This window comes from Procambarus clarkii, chromosome 92 (assembly GCF_040958095.1).
Source record: "Procambarus clarkii isolate CNS0578487 chromosome 92, FALCON_Pclarkii_2.0, whole genome shotgun sequence".
In the NCBI taxonomy this organism is placed as follows: domain Eukaryota; kingdom Metazoa; phylum Arthropoda; class Malacostraca; order Decapoda; family Cambaridae; genus Procambarus; species Procambarus clarkii.
The window spans coordinates 5,738,371-5,762,866 of record NC_091241.1 but is presented as its reverse complement, the minus strand read 5'-3'; the positions used below and the strand labels follow the sequence as shown (position 1 = coordinate 5,762,866).

Here is a 24,496-nt window from a genome sequence, read left to right as displayed (position 1 = left end):
TTAACTTTGATGGTTATGTAACGCGAGCAGGGCGTACAATTCACCGACCAGCAAAGTTCCTTGATCAAGTATTTTTCCTTTCATCCCCTGGGAGGGGGAGTTCTGTAGCGAGTAGATTATCCCAATAATATACTCGCTCCAAATGCTTTGTTAATATTCCTGTCAACCTTTAGAGATGAATGAGGTGAGGCGTTGCCCGGGCAACACGGTGAGGTGTTGCTCGAGCATATAAGCAGCAGAATAGCAAACATTAACCAGAGTCTACTTTCAAGTGTGGTCTAGAGCAGACACTTGCGAGATACTGTACCGACGCTCAGTGCGCTCAACTCACACCAAAGTGTCACCTGTGTACTTCTGTATATTCGACCAAATATATATATAGTATCTTAGTGTCTGTGTTTATTTGTCACCATACTTTACGTAACAATAGAAACGTTACACTCTCAATAAATGTTATGTACTCTCGCAACCCAATGTACGTTCTTGTATATAAATAAATAGATTTCAACTGTAAGGGGATATGGTTTGCACCTTGTTATTCAAATAATGGATAAATAATTCTAATAATGGAAGCGCTAATTATATGAACAAGTGCCATGTATTTATTCAGACGAGAACAACAGCGAACACAAACCAGCGCATATACGAACGGAATGGTTTGTATGTACAAACTTCTCAGTGAACGAAGTTGTTTCTAGCCCGGTATCCGAAATTGCAGTATACGACTTGACCAGTCCCCGCCGCGGTGTACACAAACATGGCCGACGACACTGGACACCTGACACAAGAGCACACGGAGAAGATCGTCCAGTTCCAGGTATGGTGCTTGAGGAGCCCCTGGCCGGGGTGTGCGAGGCGAGGGCCGCCAGGGGTGGCACCCCCACACTGCACCTCGCCGCGACCCCCACCAGTGGGGACGGTGGGCGCTATGATATACAATTGCGGTTTAGGTGTCATGTTCCTTTCCCCCTGAGGGTATACCTGGAGAGAGAGGGAGAGATCATACTTGGAGAGAGAGGAAGAGATCATACTTGGAGAGTGAGAGAGAGAAAGCATACCTGGAGAGAAAGAGAGAAAGCATACCTGGAGAGAGAAAGCATACCTGGAGAGAGAGAGAAAACATACCTGGAGAGAGAGAGAGAGAGAAAGCATACCTGGAGAGAGAAAGCATATTTGGAGAGAGAGAGAAATCATACCTGGAGAGAGAAAGCATACCTGGAGAGAGAGAGAAAGCATACCTGGAGAGAGAGAGAGAGAAAGCATACCTGGAGAGAGAGAAAGCATACCTGGAGAGAGAGAGAGAAAGCATACCTGGAGAGAGAGAGAGAGAAAGCATACCTGGAGAGAGAGAAAGCATACCTGGAGAGAGAGAGAAAGCATACCTGGAGAGAGAGAGAGAGAAAGCATACCTGGAGAGAGAAAGCATATTTGGAGAGAGAGAGAAATCATACCTGGAGAGAGAAAGCATACCTGGAGAGAGAGAGAGAAAGCATACCTGGAGAGAGAGAGAGAAAGCATACCTGGAGAGAGAGAGAGAAAGCATACCTGGAGAGAGAGAGAGAGAAAGCATACCTGGAGAGAGAGAGAAAGCATACCTGGAGAGAGAGAGAGAAAGCATACCTGGAGAGAGAGAGAGAAAGCATACCTGGAGAGAGAGAGAGAAAGCATACCTGGAGAGAGAGAGAGAAAGCATACCTGGAGAGAGAGAGAAAGCATACCTGGAGAGAGAGAGAAAGCATACCTGGAGAGAGAGAGAGAAAGCATACCTGGAGAGAGAAAGAGAAAGCATACCTGGAGAGAAAGAGAAAGCATACCTGGAGAGAAAGAGAAAGCATACCTGGAGAGAAAGAGAAAGCATACCTGGAGAGAGAGAGAAAGCATACCTGGAGAGAGAGAGAGAGAGAAAGCATACCTGGAGAGAAAGAGAAAGCATACCTGGAGAGAAAGAGAAAGCATACCTGGAGAGAAAGAGAAAGCATACCTGGAGAGAGAGAGAGAGAGAGAGAGAGAGAAAGCATACCTGGAGAGAGAGAGAGAGAAAGCATACCTGGAGAGAGAGAGAGAGAGAGAGAGAGAGCATACCTGGAGAGAGAGAAAGCATACCTGGAGAGAGAGAAAGCATACCTGGAGAGAGAGAGAGAAAGCATACCTGGAGAGAGAGAGAGAAAGCATACCTGGAGAGAGAGAGAGAGAGAGAGCATACCTGGAGAGAGAGAGAGAAAGCATACCTGGAGAGAGAGAGAGAGAGCATACCTGGAGAGAGAGAAAGCATACCTGGAGAGAGAGAAAGCATACCCGGAGAGAGAGAGAGAGAGAGAAAGCATACCTGGAGAGAGAGAGAGAAAGCATACCTGGAGAGAGAGAGAGAAAGCATACCTGGAGAGAGAGAGAGAAAGCATACCTGGAGAGAGAGAGAAAGCATACCTGGAGAGGAGGAGAGATCATACCTGGAGAGGGAGAGATCATACCTGGAGAGGGAGAGATCATACCTGGAGAGGGAGAGATCATACCTGGAGAGGGAGAGATCATACCTGGAGAGGGAGAGATCATACCTGGAGAGGGAGAGATCATACCTGGAGAGGGAGAGATCATACCTGGAGAGGGAGAGATCATACCTGGAGAGGGAGAGATCATACCTGGAGAGGGAGAGATCATACCTGGAGAGGGAGAGATCATACCTGGAGAGGGAGAGATCATACCTGGAGAGGGAGAGATCATACCTGGAGAGGGAGAGATCATACCTGGAGAGGGAGAGATCATACCTGGAGAGGGAGAGATCATACCTGGAGAGGGAGAGATCATACCTGGAGAGGGAGAGATCATACCTGGAGAGGGAGAGATCATACCTGGAGAGGGAGAGAGCATACCTGGAGAGGGAGAGAGCATACCTGGAAATTTAAATTTAAATTTTGCCCCGAGGGGCGAGTTTATTGGGCAGCGCCACTCATCTTGTGAGTGGACACACCGCCATAGCAGTATGTACAACACTCCCCAAAAGGAAGAAAACCCGCTTGGTTGTTCATCCTGTCACTTGTACCCAGACACAGCTGGGACTTGCTTAACTGTCTCAAGTGAACAGCTCCTCAAACAAGAAGAATAACATCTGTCAACCCTTAAATGCTTACGTTATCTTGCGGGTGCAAAATGGGGGAATCTTTTAAGAACAATATCAATATTTGACAAATAGTGTTTTCCTAACTCAAGCAATGTAGGGTTCATTATTCTACACACATTTCTAATGTCTCTCAGGTGTTCACATTCACGTAGATAGTGGTCAAGGCGGTGTCCGTCACTCTCATCACAAATTCTGCAACCTCGCTGATCAACTGTTGTTTCCATTCCATATCTCCATGGATATTTGTATCCCAGACGGATTCTCGCTATTACTGATTCTCTCCCCCGCGTCCTCCTATTCGTCCATAATGATTGGGATTGCCAGCTGCAACCATGTTGTACCAGCGTACAGATTCACTGGTTTGTGCTTCTATCCTTCTTTCCTCAGTTACCATGTCACGGTGATGTTACCTGACAATACCTCTAATTTGTAGTAGAGTCTTGGGTATGAAGTATTCAATATGGTCTCCTTCAGTGCCTTCAGCAGCAGCACATCTGCTCGTACATTCCCACATACCTGGAGAGAGAGAGAGGGAGAGAGAGCATACCTGGAAAGAGAGAGGGAGAGAGCATACCTGGAGAGAGAGAGAGAGGGAGAGAGCATACCTGGAGAGAGAGAGAGAGGGAGAGAGCATACCTGGAGAGAGAGAGAGAGGGAGAGAGCATTCCTGGAGAGAGAGAGAGAGGGAGAGAGCATACCTGGAGAGAGAGAGAGAGGGAGAGAGCATACCTGGAGAGAGAGAGAGCGAGAGAGCATACCTGGGGAGAGAGGAAGAGAGCATACCTGGAGAAAGAGAGAGGGAGAGAGCATACCTGGAGAGAGAGAAATAGAGAGGGGGGGGAGAGAGCATACCTGGAGAGAGAGAAATAGAGAGGGGGGGAGAGAGCATACCTGGAGAGAGAGAAATAGAGAGGGGGGGAGAGAGCATACCTGGAGAGAGAGGGGGAGAGTATACCTGGAGATGGTTTAAAGAGTTCTGCTCCTGGAGCCCAGCCATGTGTGTAAGGTTAATGTGATGCCTGACACTCCCGGTACTGACTGTGGGGCTGTCATACAGACTGCTGGTGTCACACAAGGGCTAGAGATGAGTATTTTCGTTTAGTCTGGTTTTATCTTCATTATATAAACCTTACTTGATGTGACCCTCTTCAAGAAGTAGGTTTAGGGTTTCATATTACTTGACAAGGTAGCTTAATCCATGGTTAAGCTCAGGCGACACATTTGTTCACTGTAACGAACGATGTTCCTTACAGCGATTCTTGCTCTCCCTACCAGGCTAGTCAGTTGGTAGGTGTGTTGTTCAGCAGCTTTACAACTGAACAGGAAGAGGGCTGCATGCAAAGCCAGGTCACCTGTGGTAGCATTTGGTACTTTTTGATTTCGTGCACATTCTGAATGTTTCTTTTGTTTTGCGAGAGTTGTTTACGGACTTGTTTGAGACTGGTCTTTATTAACCCTCCAGTTGTCTGTAAAGCTTCACTGATTTTCTGGATGCTAACCTGGTGTGGTGGTGAACTGTCACTTGACCTCTGTGAAAGAGGTAGGTCTTTGCTATGGTTCCTGGTAGGCCAAGCAGCCAATGTGATGTAATTGCATGGAGAAATAGGGTAAGTGCTGGCTTGATTCTGATTTTCAGTATGAATTCCAACTGCGACAAATGTGAATTTTCCAGGAGGTAACGGGAACGGAGGACTTGGCGGAGGCACGATCACAGTTGGAAAATCACTCGTGGGACTTGGAGGCTGCCGTACAAGACCATCTTGCTCTGAGAGAGAGTCCACCTCCGACGCCTCGAGCCTCACCACAGGTCAGTTGTCCTTTGCTACATATCATCCCTTCTATTGTTCTCTTTAACCACTGTGCTGCCCCAACCAACAAATCTTGTTCTGAGAGTTGTACGTTTTTTTTTTTTAATTAGGCTATTTTTTTAATGTTTTTTAATGTTTTCATCATGCTTTGTGTTTTGAAATAAAAGTGGTTGAGTTTGGAAATATTTTGACATTACCTGAACATTTATAAAGTAACAAAAATATGTCCTTAACAATTGCATTATGAAGTTATTGCCAAAAACAGGTGGGTACTGCAGGGGTTAAGATATTCCTTGTCAAATGGCATTAACCCTTCCAGGGTGTAAATCATATATAATTTTGGCCTGACTGACTGTAGGGCACAAGGCATAAATGTTTTAGAGTACTGTGCAAGATTTAAGGCCCACAGCTACACAGGGTTCACATTGGCTTTCTCAGGGCTCAGCTTGGTCATAGTTTCCAGCTCTTCTTTACAGGTATCCAAACCCGGGCATTTTTCAGCCGCTCCGCATTTATCAGGAGATCGGCCCGGCAGTATCACTCACTGTGATACTCACTGTAGGGTGAGTATACTCACTCACTCACTGTAGGGAGCCGGTCGGCCGAGCGGACAGCACACTGGACTTGTGATCCTGTGGTCCTGGGTTCGAGTTTCTTTCACCCTATGCCCCTGTTACCTAGCAGTAAAATAGGTACCTGGGTGTTAGTCAGCTGTCACGGGCTGCTTCCTGGGGGTGGAGGCCTGGTCGAGGACCGGGCCGCGGGGACACTAAAACGCCCCGAAATCATCTCAAGATAACCTCAAGATAACTGGTTCAATCTTCTCGGCTATATGTTCCTGGACTTTTTGATGTGGGTATATCGCCATTTATATTGTGAGCAGGTGGCTGGGTTATTTACTTCCTATCTGCATCTCTCTGCAGGATGGCAGTATGAAGTTAAAGTTGTCTGGCACTTGTTTTGCCCCTTTTCAATCTCATCATTTTTCTTCAGTTTCAGCCTGGGTGGTACTGTCGTCTCTTATCATTCAGAATTGACAGAGCTGCAGCTGTTTGCATTCAGCATATTCATCTTCAGTGCTGTTCTGCAAGTTATCTTGTGCATTTTATCAACTCCTGCCAGCTCTTGCTCCTGAGCCATCCTGGTCTCTTGACAGAGTTTTTGTTTCTCTTTTCCTTGGTTTGGGTCTGGCCGAATGGGAAATCATTTGACCAGAGATGTCTTTCTAAAGGCGGTGTTTTTGTTGGCTTTTGTCTTCGGCTGTTGCATGGGGGGAGCTGTATGCTCTTATCCGGAGGTGGGAGTTCAGCCTCTTTGGCCTTGGTAGGTGTTTTGTTCATTTGCAACTTTCACCTTTTCTGGCAAAGAATGAGTTGGCTAGCTTCAGGAAGTGTCCTTTGGTGATTGATGCTCGGTTTGTCTGGCCAGGGGTACATAATTTGTTCTCTGGTGAGGCTCTTTGGTACTACCTGCTGGCCACTGGTACCACCTTCCCTACCCTTCACCACCTTCTCTATCCTTCAGCCCCTTTCCCAACCACTTGGGGTGGACAGTAGAGCGACAGTCTCACTTCATGCAGTTTGTCGTTCAAATCCAAGACCGTCCAAGTGGTTGGGCACCATTCCTTTCCCCCGTCCCATCCCAAATCCTTATCCTGACCCCTTCCCAGTGCTATAATAGTCGTAATGGCTTGGCACTTTTCCCTGATAATTCCCCTCTCCCTCTGCCTTGGTTGATGTGTTCTTGGTTGACCCTTTTTCCTTGGTGCCCTATTCCAAGGTTTGCATTTCTCAGGTTGTTCACAGTGTCATTAAGTCTAGCTAGCCTGCTGTCTGCCGTCAAACCCACAATGTTTGCAAGTACTCTGCTTTATCAGAGGTCTTTTCCAACATGTTGTGGTTTTGGCATCCTAACAGGATTATGGTTGTCCAATATGTGGGTTCTGGTGGTTCAGTATGTGTTTAACGTCCCTGGTCCAAGATGGTCTTGTGTTGCTCTGGGCCACGTTTCCAGGTCTGGGGTCTCATCTTCATCTTGGTACTTGCCTCTCCTCCCTTGTAAGTCTTCTTTCTCCCCATGGTTATTTAGCTTCAAAGAGCTAACAAGGATCTCCACAGAAACCCAGCATTGAATGTAATGAATCTCCTCTTTCTGGTAGAGGCCTGGTGACTCCCTGATTTCCTTCCCCTCCCCCTCCCCTCCCCTCTTCCTCCTATCTAGGTTTGTTAGTGAGTTATTCATCAGAGCTGATCCAGGGAAGCTGGCTGTGGACCAGGACCCAGACTGCCTAGTGGCAGCTATCGGTACTAACAGGTTTGAGCTAGCTTTGACTAAACCAATTGTTTCAGTTGAAGCCTTTGCAGAGTTGTTTGGCAGTTTCGATGCTTTGCTTACTGTGAATCTTGCAGTTGTCTGTAAAGCTTCACTGACTTTCTGGATTTTTTTCTGGTATGGTTGCATATTATCACTCACTCTAAGCCTCTGTGAGTAAGGGGGGCCAGGTTCTCGCTCTGTTCCTCAGTATGCCAAATAAAACTCCTGCAACTGATGTGACCATAGTTGGGAGCTATCTCAGCAAGATAACTTCAAGAAGCCACTGGAGCTCTACCAAAAAGAGGCATTTCATGATATTCAACACAGGGTTTGGTGAAAGCAATTATAACTTACAAAATGAAATATTTCTCTGCAGTTCTACTTTACTTAACAATTAGATCACAAAGTTTCAAACCTGATGGAATCAAACTAGTTTAACATGCATATTGATTTGCAGGAAATGGTAGATAGAGGAGGAGGGGAAGGTAGTGGTGGTGATATCAACAGAGATGACAGCGATGAAGGAATGGACAATACTCCAAGGTTTGGGAACACAGATAGACGTAGCATATTTCCCACTTGGCCTCAGAGTAGTCTGCTCAGCTGGGGCTACTACCTGATCACGCTACCATTCCGTCTTACGCTCTCCTCGCTCTCTTCCCTCTTCTTCTTTGTATACCGGATTGTCTACCCATATCCTCGAAGATGTAAGTACAGTATATATCCTGTTTTAGGGATGGGGAAGTGTCACCTATTGAAAGAATTTCTTACAAAGAAGAACTTTGCCGTTAAATTTTAATGTTTGTTGATTTATAATTATGTTATTTTGGCAAGTTTGATATTTGGCAAAATACTGTTTTACTGTATACAAAAATGTGAAACTTGCAAGAATCTTTTTCAGTATTTCACCTTAGGTATTTTTAATCTTTTTGTAGTAAAATTCCAAAAAATTATTTTATCTGTAATGATGGGTGGAATATGAAAGTGATGCCCAATTATCCATAGATACTTATTTATGTTGTTACTTAAAATTAGTGTGTTGGGTATAATGAAATTCCTTATTCAAGAGGATCCTCAGTTGTTCCCCAAAGCTTATGCACTGGCACCCCGAGGCCAATGGCATCTTGCCTGGCATGAGATTCTCACAGTACTGGGAGCAAAGACCAGAATTCTGGCCTATCATAAGAGGTGGAGAAGCTGAGGGAGGGACCATAAGACACTATATATTCAGGGGAAACTCCACCAAGAAGGCCCATAGAGGGGCAAATAAATTCAAACACTAAGATAAATGTTTTGGTACTAATGACTATCAAACAATACTTGAATCATTCCAAGTAACCATATAACACCTTACTACCCCAGACAAATAACTGGATGGGGCCCAGTGAGCCGAAAGTTTTGAGAAATTTTGTGTACTGGCCACAAAGACGTCAAATAATGTATCCAGTCTGAAATGTCCAATTGGAAATTGGAAATTCCTGAAATTGGAAATTCTCCAATCTGAAATGTCCAAGAATCGAAACCAGAATTGAAGGATATACAGCCCAAGTGATGAGCATCTTCCGCTCTATATTAAGAAATATTTGTGCTGGTAACTAGTTTTAAATATTGGAAATAAAGACACTTATAACTGATTTGTGCTATTCTTGTTAGTAGAGTTTTGCGCCTATCTAAAGGAACTTATCTAAGACAGCTGGGTGGACAGCGCTTCGGATTCGTAGTTCTGAGGTTCCGGGTTTGATCCCTGGTGGAGGCGGAGACAAATGGGCAAAATTTTTCTTTCACCCTGATGCCCCTATTACCTAGCAGTAAATAGGTACCTGGGAGATAGACAGCCGCTACGGGCTGCTTCCTGGGGGTTGTGTAACAAAAAGGAGGCCTGGTCGAGGACCAGACCATGGGGATGTTAAGCCCCGAAATTATCTCAAGATAAGAGTCCTTAATTAATCACTTGTCATCTTCATAAAGGCATATAGTAAGATATTATATCATTTGAAAAATGATTTCATCCCTATAAGGTTCTTTTTATTTTGGTCTTTTTCATTTTAAATTATACTAGAGAAGAGTGAACTTTGAATCATGACCCAACCCTCACTCCAACAGTAACTGATCCTCTCGGGGATGTGCTGCGTTTTATTGGAGAATACGAGATGGAGTATGGTCAGCAGCACCCAGCCTTCTTCCAGGGGTCTTATTCTCAAGCTCTGAGCCACGCCAAGTCAGAGCTGAAATTCATGTTGGTATATCTGCACTGTGCTGATCATCAGGACACACCAGTCTTCTGCAGGTAAATCCTCGAGGCTCTCCTCTTCCATTGGCTAGCCTCACCTTCATATCCATTGACCAGCCTCATCTTCTCTCATTATTGGCCAGCCTCCCCTTCTCTACCGTTGGCCAGCCTCCCCTTCTCTACCGTTGGCCAGCCTCCCCTTCTCTACCGTTGGCCAGCCTCCCCTTGTCGACCGTTGGCCAGCCTCCCCTTCTCTACCGTTGGCCAGCCTCCCCTTCTCTACCGTTGGCCAGCCTCCCCTTCTCGACCGTTGGCCAGCCTCCCCTTCTCTACCGTTGGCCAGCCTCCCCTCCTCTACTGTTGGCCAGCCTCCCCTTCTCTACCGTTGGCCAGCCTCCCCTTCTCTACCGTTGGCCCAGCCTCACCTTCTCGACCGTTGGCCCAGCCTCACCTTCTCGACCGTTGGCCCAGCCTCACCTTCTCGACCGTTGGCCCAGCCTCACCTTCTCGACCGTTGGCCCAGCCTCCCCATTCACTACAATTAACCAGTTCTTTTATATTAAATATGTTGAATGTTTATGGAAGAATATTTGGGCATCTTTAAATGTTCTCTAAATGTGCCACTTCATTTTGACTTGTCTCTTTTATCTTTGCAGGACCACATTGTCAGATCTCAACCTTGTGGAGTATGTTAACAATACTATGGTGTTTTGGGGCTGTTCAGTCACCACAGCAGAAGGTTACAGAGTCTCTCAGGCTCTCAGAGAGAATGCTTACCCTTTCCTGGCACTGATTGTTTTGCGTGATGGCCGCATGACAGTCGTTGGAAGGTTAGAGGGACCAAGTACACCCATCCAATTGACTGCACAACTTCAGGCACTTGTTCGGGACAATGAAGCTCATCTTGTGGTGGCCAGAGCTGAGAGGTACTTGATCTGTTTACTTAAGAAAAGATTGCAGATGGCAGAACAAGTAAGACAAGGCAACACTTGTTTCACATTCAGTGGACCATTTATAATTTCTTCAGTGTGATTTTGTGAGTGAGAATAAGTATAACAAGTTTTGAAAATAGTGTTAAAAACAAAATAAGAATAAATGTTTGCTTTATATAATTGATAACAAAATTTGTAAAAGTAAATGTTTAATGTAGAGAATATAGAATGCATGAAATCATTGTGAATGTAGCATTGATGCTTGTTTAAATTCATAAAATGCAAGATTTGTGAAAGAGTAATTGATGACAGTGAAATTTATAATAAAATTAGAGGTGATGTAGGTGATGCCGTTTAATAGACGTACTTTCAAAGAAATTGGAAAATGTAGCTTGATAAATGCGTTCTTGTGGTGCTGCAGCAAAGAAGTAAAAGCTAAGTCTGGCATGGGCATGAGAAGTTGAGTGCTAGTGCAGTAGAGATTACCAGTTGAGAGAGGTTGTGAGGTGTGAGGAGGAGAAATAGGGCAAGATGTAGGATTCAGATTTTAGCTCATAAAATTCCGGAGGTTCATAGAGATATGGATGTGTAGAATAAGTAGATAACGAGTTTGTATATTTCCTGCTGCCTGCATTAATCTGTTACCCGTTCTTAATGTCAGGATTTTATCCTCTTGCAGTTTTTTTTTATGGATTTATAGATTTTAATTTTTTATGAATTTCTCTCCGGGTGTTCTACCCACATAGTTTTTAATTATTTTTACCAATATTATGACTTACACTTGTCAATGATACAGGTTTGTAATTGAGGGGGATTCTTCCCTGCTGCCACTTTTGTAGATTGGAACTATGTTAGCCTTTTTCTACACGTCTGCTATGACTTCTGTACACAGGGATGTCTGGAAAAATCAGCTGAAGTGGAATGCTGAGCTCAGGTGCACATTCTCTCAGAACCCATGGTGAAACTCCATCTGGGGCCAACTGCTTTGTTCTTACTTAGCTCCAAGATCATTTTTTCACCTCGTTTCTTGACACCTCTTGAAATTTCTGTTGAACCAACCCTGTTTCCTAGGTCTGCATCTCTGTTTTGGTATGAATGTTTGTGTGCCTTCATTGTATACAGTATTTCACAAAATTTGGCATACATCCCATTTAATTCCTTGCCTAGCAACAAGTCTATCCAATTTTATCCATGAAAATTTTTTCTAAGTTCCCCATAGTGTCCTCTTTTGAAATCGAGTTTAAGAACTGTTTCAGTGTCCCCATTCTCTACTAGATCATATTGCAAAGCGTATTTAATAAAATAGGACATGATCACTTTCCCAAACATAATCACTCATTCCCAAATATAATCACTCATTCCCAAAGGAAGAAGGTACTGGATGTCAAATACCTCTTCTTCTTTCCTGGTGAATATTAGATCCAGTACTGACAGAACATCCCTTTCCCTCATTCTTGTGGCCTGCTTGACGTGTTGCTACATGAATGTCTCCGAAATGAGGTTTACAAATCTGCCTGTCCAAATGTCTTCCGTTCTTGCCTTGTAGGCCTTGCAGTCTATTGCCTTAAAGTTGAAGTCCTCCAGTACCAGCAATCAGGATTTACCTTTGTCTGCTCTTACCATAATCTCTCTCATGACCATTATGAGGCCCTCTCATTTGTCATCCAGTTCTTCCTTTGTCCATGTGTTGCTTGCTGGTGGGCTGTAGGCATTTAACACTTTCGCTCGGCGACAACTGATCAGCTTATCCTGATTCCAGACCTGCAATAGCATTGTGTCAATATCGCAAGGGTTTTCAATTACTCTCTTACCTTCAGGTGTTCTTTCACTAGCAGAGCCACTCCTTTCCCTTCCTAGTTTTCATGTTACGTCTTCAAACTGAGTAGCCCCTTGAAAATACAACCTCATATTTAAAATATTTTCTTCAAGTTTTGTCTCTGTTAATGCGACAATATCTGGAACCTTGAGCTGAATTATATCTTTCAACTCCAATATTTTCGATTTCACTCATTTATGTTGGTAAATACTATTTTCAGGAACGGTGTACTGTTTCCAGTGTTCTGACCTCAATTTCCATGCTACTTCGTTCATTTTGGTATCAAATTGTTCCCAATCTAAAGGCGCATATTCTAAAACTGGTCCCATAATAATTGAACAATAAATGGAACTTTAACAAATATTTTAATTTTGGATGCAAAATGCGTCTCCGCTGGATATCCGTAGAGTTAATTATGGATGCAATATCCGTCGCCACAAGCTGGAAGTGTTAAAGAACTTGGTTCCAACATAACATTGTTTTAAAACTATTGTGTTCCAATGATGCTAAAATGCTTCCTCTGTACTCCACTGTACTCCTGACTCCTGTGCTAGTCTAGGTGGTCCCCAGACCTTTTGGGCTATCTCATTTTATTATAGCAGTTTTGAGTTATGATAAACTGTCCACTAAATGACATTTAGTATGCATTAGTATGCTCAGCCTAACCCCTTCCTGCCTGTGCATTCATAATTTATATTCATCTTTCCACATTCATAGGCAAGAACGAGAGTTAACAGCTGCCTTAAGGCTGCAGCAAGATGAGGACTACCAGGAAAGTTTGCGTGCAGACCAAGAAAAAGAACGTAAAAAACAACAGGAGAAGGAAGAAGCTGATCGTAAGGAGCTTGAAGAGAAACAAAAAGAGGAGGACCAACAGAGACAGAAAGACAACATCAGACGGCTTAAAATGGAGATGATAGACAAGGTGACACGGGTGAGTTGAAGAGCTTTGAAATAGCACAAAATCACCCATCTTGTGCCATAATAAGTATTTTTCACATTCTTGTTTACAGTATTTACATGAAATTCACGTATACTGTAGTATGTTTATTTGACCCTCTTAAAGTTGCAACTCGAACCTTTGCTTTAGCGAACATATCTATTCATGCGAATAGGATGATCAGGGTGAACCCTTTCTCTCTCTCTTATTTGTATTAGTTATATGCAGATAAATTGGAAATGTATTTTTACAAAATTTTGTTGAACAATTTTTGTTAAGGATTCCTAGCTCAATAATGTTAACTGTTTTATCTCAAATTAGTCTAAAAGTTTACTAACTACAGTACAATACTGAAGTTAAGGTAATACCTTGATACCGCAATTGCAAGGAAGTGCCATATTTATCCTTTAAAGGATCGGTGTAACATTTGCAAATTTTTTTTGTAAAACTTGTTCCAATTCCGAGTGACATTAAATAGCATGGTAAAGGTTTTCACTTTCTCTGCACTGCTGGTCTGCTATAAAATCTTGGACTAAATCATAATTATTAAGTACAGTACAGTATATATATAATACCTTGTTGAAAGATATTGATATTAATGTAAAGTAATAAAAAATCTAATCCTTTAGGTGATAGAGTAAATCTTACTGTTGAGTGTTCCCCAATTCCCAGTCCAAATAAATGATTGTAGAAAATGTCGTAATCATTGAATATTTTTAACTTGTGTAAATAAATTTATAATTCCTAATGCTGCATTCCTTTAAACCTTTGCCCACTTGCTTCTGTTCAGGCAAATGAGAATTTATTATGGTTTATTTTTGTTTCTCATCAGGAGCCAGAAGAGGGCGAGGAGGGGGTGGTGCACATTGTGGTGAAGCTGCCACAGGGAACACGTCTTGAGAGACGCTTCCTCAAGACTGATAGTCTCTCTAGTCTGTATTACTACATTTTCTGTCACCCGGACTCTCCAGACAGGTGAGTTTTACCCATCTGTGGAATATCACTTCTGTTAGGGATGATGCATGATTGATGAAGGAGAGCTGGTATGTGTAGTTTGTGAAGCCTCTCCTCTGGCCATGTATAGAGGTTATCTTGAGATGATTTCGGGGCTTTAGTGTCCCCGCGGCCCGGTCCTCGACCAGGCCTCCACCCCCAGGAAGCAGCCCGTGACAGCTGACTAACACCCAGGTACCTATTTTACTTTTAGAAGAGAGGCTGAGTGTTTATTTTGGAGATGAGCTCTGTAGCTGATCCCTTATGTTGATGATTCAAGCCTCCTTCTCCTGGGGGATGAACTCTGTTGTATTACTGATACTATATATTAGGGATTCAAACCATGGTGGTATACCCAGCCCAAAGGTGTGAGGGAGATTGTATTTTTAGTGACTGTGACCTCAATTGTGGCATCAGAGAAGTTTATTTTCTGTATAACTAAATCCAAATAGAGTAAGCCCTCATTTTGTTACAAATTTGTACACTGTTATAAATGCTTTAAACATCAAAATTGATTATAGCATGAACCTGAGTGCATGGTTGTTGGTGTCGTGTGTGCCATGCCTCACTTCACATGACCCCACTTGGATGCTCTCAACCCACACAGTTCTCAGTACAAAAAGTGTCAAAACAACACGCTCGCCTCCACATGCCTCACACTTATTGTAAATTTTAAACACTTTTGTACTCCTTTTTGGCATTATTTTATCACTTTTCCACTGTGGAAATGTATTTTAGTTACTCAGCTAGAAATAGGTTTTTTAGAGGGAGGCCCCAGTGGCTCGCTGAAGCTATCTTGCGAAGAGTGCTCCATAGTAAAAGGTCATATCAGTCACAGAAGTTCTTTTTGGCCTACCGAGGACCAGACCCAGAACCTTGCCCCTCTCACAGGAGCACAGGGAGTGAGTGGCAGTCTGCCATCCCACCAGAAAAAGCCTTCAGAAAGTCAAGGAAGCTTTACAAACAAGTGAAGGTTTTGCAGAAAACAAAGCCTTGGAAGTGCCAAACAATTCTGCATATGAGTCACACAGAACAAGAGATTCATTCAAACTAACTTGAAACTAATTGGTATCACTTGCCACCACCAGGTGGCCTGGCCCCAACCCTCAGTTGGCTCTCCCTGGTCAGTTCTGTTGCTGGTAAGGGAGCAACAGTTCTGTTGCTGCCTGTAGTGTTTTGGTCTGCCAGTCGTGGACAAACCCTTTCACTTCAAGCTAAGTGCTGGCCATCTTTTGTGCGTGCTGTATTGCTCCTTATTTTAGTGTTTGCTTCACGAGTGTTTTTGTTCAGGGTTGTGTGGGCTTGGCTCTTATTGCATTTTGGGTTGCATGTACTCTGGGTTCTCTTCCCTGGGTGCCCGGTAATGCTGCCCTTGCACAGCCAGAGTTATCTCTGGTGTGTGTGTGTGAGATTTTGCCTCAGAGAGGCCTGATCACTGGGGGTGGAGATATTCCCTTCCCTTGAGCTAATCATGGATCTTCGATTCTTTTGTATTGAGATTTTGGCTGGGGGGCATTATTCTGGCAGAGCCGAGGTATAATTACCAACATGAAGTTCCAGGATGAGAGCTACACTGGCGTTCACGTGCTTGTTCAAATGGCATGCTGTGATCACTATCCATTACCTGGCTGCATTTAGTGACGGTTCTTCCAGCGAGTGGCCCCAGTGCCTGGGGTTAGCTGCCTTCAGGCCCTAGTAATCCCTGGTGGGTCTCTGGCAATGTCTGTTTTGGATTGACCCATCCTGCCTGCCCTCACCAAGTGCCAGTTCAAAAGGTTCTAATCATCTTTGCTACCTGATGATGGTCATTCTTTCTATCTCCATCAAGCAGCCTGCTTTGTTGGCAAGACCTATGATCCTGAGTTCTGTGAGATGTGTTCTCACTGGGTCTCCAATCTTTGTGATTCCTCTTCGCATTTGGAAGCTTTTCAGGCAGGTGCCGTTTTGTGAGCTAGGTTTGCTCAAGTCCTGTATATTGCCTTGGAGTTATCTTGTGAGCAATCTTAGCACCATAGCTTCAGGGGAGCCATTGGGGGCTCCTTCAGAAAGAGGTGTTTCATTACATTGAATGCTGGGTTTTCCATACTAAAATTGAAATAAGAATAGTTAATTTCAACAATTTTTTTGGCTGCATTTTAAAAAGTAAATGCTAAAAGATTAATACACCACCACCTTGGTTCCCTATTGGGTGCTTTAATAAACCAGAAGGCAGTTAAGTTTGTCAGTGAAGCTCGTCAGTGAAGCTCGTCAGTGAAGCTCGTCAGTGAAGCTCGTCAGTGAAGCTCGTCAGTGAAGCTCGTCAGTGAAGCTCGTCAGTGAAGCTCGTCAGTGAAGCTCCTTTTCTGGCCAAAGGATATAAAAGTCTTTTTCAGAGTGTTGCTTCCCTTCACGATGAGCTGTGAGGTCTTACTGTGTCATGGAGCTCTCTACATTCTGACTTGACTCCTGTTGTGGAGTCAAGCCTAAATAGTTAACTCAAAATTTAGAAGAATTAAATTAATCCATCGTCCCTTAAAAAATGCATTCCCAGAAAGCTTCATGTAAGGTGAATTTGTGGAGAGTAAAATTTAAATAGTGGAACCAATTACCGCATAACATAATAGAAGTAGGATCCCTTGATTGTTTTAAGCGTACGCTAGGCATGTATATGAATGAGTTTGAGTGGATGTAAATGAGCCTATTGCAGTTTCCTTGATTTCTTATGTTCTTAATTTATAAAACAAAAAGTAGGGCGGCCTTTCAGGCTTTCAGATACCTTTTTTTTATGTAATGACATTTTTTAACCCTTACAGTACTGAAATAAAGGTAAGGCATGTAGAATATATATAACTCATAGGTTATGCCTAGTGTGAACTTAGGTATAGTCAGTTTTCATATCATTTTATTAAGTAAATATTGTGACACTTATTTTGGACTAGAATGTTTGTGAGCATTTTTAACATTACATTTTGCTACCTCACTCATCTTACTGCAGTTTAGAATTTGTATGAATCAATACACTATGATAATAAAGGTACATTGTTGTAGATTCCAAGTGACGACAAACTTCCCACGACAAGTTGTGCCATGTGAACCAACAGCTGCCGAGGCTCAACCGCCAACTTTTGAAGAGTTTCATCTGCCACCACGCAGCATGCTCTTCGTGTCGGATTTAGATGCGTGAGTTGGTGAAGTGTTGTCTGAATGTGATAAAAGGAAGTCCTGGCTAATATTGCAGCACGCTAGTTTTAAACCATACTTAGCATTATAGCTTTCTTGTGGGTGATTCTTGTTCATCTAGGTCCTGGCAGTTACAGTCCTCAGTACCAACAACCAGGCTAGGCTACCCAATAGCACGATTATCATAAGATATATTACTGAGCAGTCTGTGATACTCTAGGATTTAAACTTTTGTAATTGCTAGAAAAGGACCCCAGGCAGAGTATTTTAGTCTCATTTATTCTTTGAAGTGTATTATGCATAAATATGGCAGTATAAAGGCCCCTGGAGAGACTGAGTTGTGTCGAATGTCCTTCAGTGATTTACATGACTGATACCGTCTTAAATATAGGAAGGTGTACACACATCTTAATATTTCCTGGATAGCTTCTTTACATTAGTGAAAGTCCGGCACAGTAAGTAAATGATCCAAAGCTATTATTGTGTTAACTGATGGTTGGCTGCGGCTGCATTTTTGCAATATTCGACAGGGATTTGTATTATTAAAAGTTTGCTGATTTTTTTATTTTTTTTATAAAGTATGACAAAAGTATATTCCTTGTTTGAACATTGTTTAATAAAAGTCAGATAAGTTGGGTAATCTCTGTGTTGTCTTTATCCTTTGCCACGACTGTATTGAGCAGTTGTAGGAGAGAGAGAGAGAGAGAGAGAGAGAGGCCATAGTCTAATGTAGTGTAGGTCTTTCGGGGCTGGAATCTGTGTTTTAGTGTGTCATGCACTTGTAATATGTTTGTTTATTTTGTAATAAATAATACTATGTAGAAGACTGGTGACCAGAATAACATTATTTATGCAGGAGCAACAATACAGCGCATCTTCTCTCAAGTGGAGCGACATGTGCTAAGCCCCATCCACTGTTAAGAGAGATCTGTTGCAAATGGCTTCAGCTGTGTTTTGCAGCAATTAATATTTGCTATTAGTTTGTAACAGATATTTTTCTATTGGTTCAGTAGATTAAAAAAATGCATTTGTACTTAACTCCACTCTTATATGCTTTCTGCAATAATAACAAAATGCTTCACCATAAGTGTTTGTCTGCGCATCTGTAAATGCATAGTCCATTTGAGTGGAGTCATACTTTACAGGTAATTCATCTAAGCCTTTAGAACCGTTGAGCTGCAAAATTCTCGCCCCTTTCTTTCAAACTTGTGTTTTTCTATAAAGTTATAAAACTCCTTATAAGATCACAGAAAATAATTTTAATTACCTTGAAAGTGGTCTTGGCAATAGATTTCCTGCTGTTAAAATGTCAAATTACAAAAAAAATAGTAATTAATTTTACATCCTTGTAAATATTTCTTTAAATATAAAATTATTTTGGAATGACATTGGAATGACTAAGGAAACTAACAAAATAAACAAGAATAATGTATTTGTGCACTACAGTATTCGGATTATTTTTCATTTCACTAATTAGTAGACGAGTGTGTTTGTGCAAACCCAGCTACAGTACCTACACTACTGTAGAAGAAAGTTCTATTCATTTCCAACCTGCTTGTGGTGGTGGGGTGAACCTTGAGGTGTTACCAGCCTCCAGTAATTTAATAATATTACCAACTATTTGCATGTTAGAAGCGAGTTCTCACACACATTCTTCAAAGCCACAGTAAATAACATTATCCTAAGCACATGCATTCAGCACGTGGGAAGAACAGTGTGATGCTTAAATTGATAAATGAAAACATTACCTATCTACATATCCATCCATCTATCCATCCACCTATCCGTCAATCTATCTATCTACCTATCTGTTCATCCATCTATGTACTCATGTCTATTCTTGTATCCATCAACTTTTCCATCCATCCATCCAGCCACTTATCCCTCTGTACTCTCTGTCTATTTGATTGTCCGTCTCCGAGACAGACAAATGGACGTTTAGTGGTGAGAAATACTCCCCAAAATTTTGTTTCCCTTTACTCTGAAAAAAGGACTCTGGCTTGAAAAACCTTAGAATCCATGGAATAGTCATTCGTTTTATGCGAGTACGGGCAAATTATTGAAAGAAAATTTGTTCATTTTCCCAAAATCAGTAAATAATGGTGCCTATAAGAAAAAAAAGTTAATTTATTATTTTTTGTTTTCTTAAGCGGTTTCAATACTTAGCCTCGTTGTCACGTGCACACCCCCACTCGAGCCGCTGTGACTCCCTTAAGTTTTTGGAAAATATTTAGCTGTGAAGCTGGAGTGCGGTACCAAAAATTATCATAGAGGGTCTGAATGTGGCCCAGGTTTCCTTTTGAATTCTGGTGACCCTGACCAGCCTATGTTCATCCCATATCCCAAACTGGTTCCCTGCCAATTTGCGGAAGTCTAACCCCAATCATATGGCCTCCAAATTTAAACAGACGGGACACATTCTCTCTTATAGTAGTATGCGTGTGTGTGTATTTAATTAATTATTAATCATTAAATTACGAATTATATAGTATGTCTTCACAAAGGATGTGTTCCTTGAAAATTTGATGCAGGGCTTGTTTAATTTAGTAATGTATTGTACATGAAAACAGGGGTGTATTCCAAAGTCCTCCAATTGTCTACCTTTTTCCATTTAATGCTTAGTTATCAATGAACACCGGAGAGTGAGAGCTCCGTCTCCTATCCATTTATACCTGTCTCACTAATTGCAAGTATCTCTCTCAACATTGACATGACACCTAAGTGATCATTAAGTCTTTACTATTTAAATATTTCTAATACTTTCTAACCAGAGATATAGTACATAATGAAGTTCAGAATAATTAAGAGATGCTGTAATGCAAGAATGTAATGAGGTCCATGGTTTTGGTACAGTATTTAAATATCATGCAACACAACAACAAATGTGGTTGAATTGACTCGAGAGCAAACCCACCCTCAATCGGTTAAAATTTTGTTGTTAAAAACAAAATTATGCAAGTGCACGATCATATGCTTCTAATTTGCATAATGAAGGGTGGAGATAGATAGATATATATAATATATATAAATATAAAATATGAAATTAATAAGAAATACTGTACACTAATTTGAAATAGAACTATGAATAATTCTCGAATGCTCTGGAAATGTACCCGATTCCAGGTGCATGCTGCCTAATGATATGAGGGTCTAAGGGCATTTTGTAAATATTGCAGATTTTCTTCCAATAATACCTATACAGTATATTATAATGAATAAGATATTTACACTAATATTGGGTATTGAAATAAATCACTTGTTTACATTGGCACTATGACCCACTGTCACTAGTAGCCAGTGTTTACTGGCAAGAGGCATGCAACTGGATGAGATTAGCAGGTGCTGGCCACAACACATTATTGCAAATTAAAAAACTTTAACATGTCTTTTTTTTTTATTTGCTTTATTGTAAATTCTGCAATTATACTGGACACAGTATTTTGTTTAATGTCTGAATAATTTAGTCGGTAAAGCTGGTATTGGGACTGCCGTCCACAAAGGATTAAGGAGTAGTTGTCAGATATTTATTTTTGTGTTAATGTTTTTGTATTAAGATGGGTAATGTTAGATTATAGGAGGTTAGGTCCTACACAGTGTGCACAGCTACAAATCAATAAATATTGATTAATTAAATCCAACACCTATTGCATGGTATGTCTCCTACAGTAGTTTTGTATACTTGTATATCCTTGAATGCATTTATATGCTTATGAAAGTGAATTTTAATACATGTACTCTGTATACAACAATTTGACCCATTGCATTTTAATCTTTTAGCTTCTTTTTTAAACATCTGAAATGTGAATTTTTTGTGAAAAGTAAATTGAACATTTGAAGTGAGGCAAGATATTTTTTTTAGAAAAGGTCATATGCCATCAGCTGAGAGTTGAGTAAAGTACATTTCATTAGAAAATGTAAGATGTCTGCTGCCTAGAATTGATTTGGGAACCTTTGTATTGAGGACTAGTTGTACACAACCACTGCTTACCAGTATCAAAAATATAATGAACAGTTATTTTTTTACCAATTACTAATTGCCCCCAGTCAATTTACAGTCGCACCCAGATTCGACTCTCGGCTCTAAACACAAGCTCCAATTTTGTATGAAGCTTCATTCTCCAATTGGAGAATTGAGAATTCTCTAATTCTCAAATTCTCAAGAATGCAAATCAGTGTATTGAAACAATAAGTACTCTATGCATCGAAGCATGAAAAGAAAGTTATGAATATCTGGTGTCAGTCATCAACTATTACAACTTACCACTGTACTATGCCCATTGTGGTATCATGGGGGAAAAGTGGGTGCATTGCCCTACGTATGACATTAGTGTATTGTAAGATTCACAACTGCGGGTACACGTAGCTCGCATCCTGTTCCTCAGGACTCCAGAAAATGGATGCCATCGTGAAAATAAATCACTGTATCCCTCATGACTGAGAGCGCCTCAGTATTGGCAGAGCAAATACATCTTGAGCACACTGCACACTTGTGCAAGTCAGGGCCACAGCACCACTTAATTGCACTTATTTTATTCATGATTATTATTTTGCAATGATAATTTCATAGAAGATCCTGACTGTAATAAAAATTAAGTACAAGGTTCTGATATTGGGACACAATGCTAGTTATGATCATAGCAGGAGGCAGTTATTCACAGTAGACAGCTGAGCTTTGTAACTCTATGCATCATGCTACATAACCTCACGTTCCTTTAGACAATAATCTTGTGGAAAATGCTTCATATTCTTAGTGACAGGAATGTGCTAATAATAGCAGTGTTTGTAGTAATAATAGCGATGTGCATAATATCTTTCTGGGTATTTGCTCTGTCAGGTAACTTCATCTGCTTGTGTCAGCTGGTTGTAGCATGTTGCTCTATACTGTGCTGAGATTTCATTACCTCACACATCAGAATTACTTAATTGTTCTTTATGGTTCATAATAATTTAGGGCTAGATATATATAATGTGAGTATATAGTGTAATAACAGCAAAAACACTTTTATTTGTCTAGTGCAGTAATATAATGTTACTAGATATTAGCACCACATTTTTAAGCAAAGCGATAATCCACTTCGGTTAAATAATTTAAATTCCTCAAATTATTCACTACTGAATATTACTGCAAAAAACTAGATATAAAGCCATTCAAAGACGTTGAAATAATAATATAAAAGTGTATTTGCACCATCTCTTGCCACACTGCTGGGCTGGAGTTCACTGCTGCAGGCATGTACTGTCAGCACCTGAATATTACCCAGACTTCCTAGTTCCATCACGGCCAAAGTATGTCGCATGCACTATTTTTTTTTCCGTATGATCAGAGAATGCATTTTAAAAATATATATAAGAAAAAAATTGAAGGAATAATTTTTTCTGTGCACCGAGGGCTTGTCATATTTAACAGCAGTGCAGCAGAGTGGTTAAGGATTAAGAAAAAAATTAAATAACTTGATTAATATTACTTAATCTCAAAGAGAAGGTGCAGCATGTTCACAACTCTTTCTAAGGAATGTGCTCCAAGGAAACTTTACGTGATCTTGCTATACAGTACTAATAATATTCGACTCATCCTTCCTTAATCTTGGCAAATATTTCAAATTTTACTGAAGGAAATGTTAGCAGACTTAACAAAATCCTTATACAGTACAGTATACTGATTTGACCATTGGAACAAAATTAAATATAAATTATTTAATCCATTGTCCACAATTAGTAAGCAGTACAAAGTGGCAAAGGTGAGCCTCTGGGTCTGCTTATAATTGCTAAGTATGACCTGGCAATGTTCATAATACATTCAGTTTCATCTTGATGCAGGCGATGAGTCACAATAACGGGGCTAAAGTATGATGACCAGACCACACACTAGAATGTGAAGGGACGACGACGTTTCGGTCCGTCCTGGACCATTCTCAAGTCGATTATTAAGGCCTGTCGGCCGTTTATCACTCCATCAAAGGAGGACGTAATGTATGGGGAGTTTGATAGGGCTGGGGGGTTTTCATCTTGATATCCTGTGAGGCAAGCTTCTTGTTAAGATTTAAGGAATGTGTGAGGTGGTGGTTTTTCTGGGTTAGAATGCAGGGTTATGCTGTACAAGGTTATCTTGGATAACAAATGTGTTACTTCCATTTATCTTTGATTGTTGGAAAGTAGTACAGCTTCATAGGCCTAGTAACTTCTGATTGTTTCTAAACATTTAAATCCTGATTTTGTTTTTTTTATCACACAGCATCAAAATTCAGACATGATAATTTTAACATACAGTATTATTTGAAACTTTGACATTTTCCACTTCTTTTGCTTTTGAAGAAACTATCACATAAACTAATAGATCTGTAAACAATGATATATTGTTTACAATGATATTATACATCAGCAATAGTTATGTATTAGGTAATCAGAACATCAGCAACAGTTATGTATTAGGTAATCAGAACATCAGCAATAGTTCTGTACTAGAATAATCAGAACACCTGCAATAGTAATAGTATTAGGATAATCAGAGCACCTGAATAGTCTGAATTACTAAGGTAATCAGAACACTTGCAATTGGCATGTACTAGGGTAGCCAGAACACTAGTAATAGTCCTAAACAAGAGTTATCAGAACACTAGCAATAGTCGTGTATTAGGGTAATCAGAACAACAGCAATTATCCTATTCTTAGATAATCAGAACACCAGCAGTAGTTCTCTATTAGGGTAATCAGAACACCAGCAATAATCATGTATAATGTTAATCAGAATACTAGCAATAGTCCTTTACTAGCGTAATCAAAACACTAGCACTATTCCTGTACTAGGGTAATCAGACAACCTGTCCTCTTACAAATTACGTCTGAATTTGGCTGTTTGCCTGTACAGTATGGCCGAAAATGGACGTCATTTGAAATGAAATTGGCTCACTAAAGTGACATACTATTCCGTTTTCCGAGTCCTGAGTTCCTCATTGAGGCACTTGAGTCCTCCGGCTTACTCTGTTAGGTTTGGAGAGGAAACTTTCAATTAACGGTTTTCACAACGTTTTGAAACCTTAGAGAACTTCCTGCCCTCCTAACCTACAGGAGGACCCTTAACCCCCTGTGATGCGCTGCATTTATTGTGACATTCTGGCTGTGAGCTGAAAATAGTGTTCCAAAAAGTGTTTGTTCTTTTGGTATTGTTAATTAGCACCCAAGAAGCACGAAAA

The 24,496-nt window shown here is 41.2% G+C and overlaps 1 protein-coding gene across 1 annotated transcript; it reads left to right on the top strand.

Moving 5' to 3' along the window:
• The first annotated feature begins 660 nt into the window (after positions 1-660).
• Faf2 (Fas-associated factor 2) lies at positions 661-17,946 on the top strand. The gene is made up of 8 exons (XM_045769996.2): positions 661-817; positions 4,788-4,922; positions 7,694-7,943; positions 9,340-9,523; positions 10,123-10,392; positions 12,932-13,148; positions 13,987-14,129; positions 17,175-17,946. Exons 1-8 carry the CDS (start codon positions 758-760, stop codon positions 17,308-17,310), a joined length of 1,395 nt encoding a protein of 464 aa, XP_045625952.2. The 5' UTR covers positions 661-757; the 3' UTR covers positions 17,311-17,946.
• Positions 17,947-24,496: the final 6,550 nt, after the last annotated feature.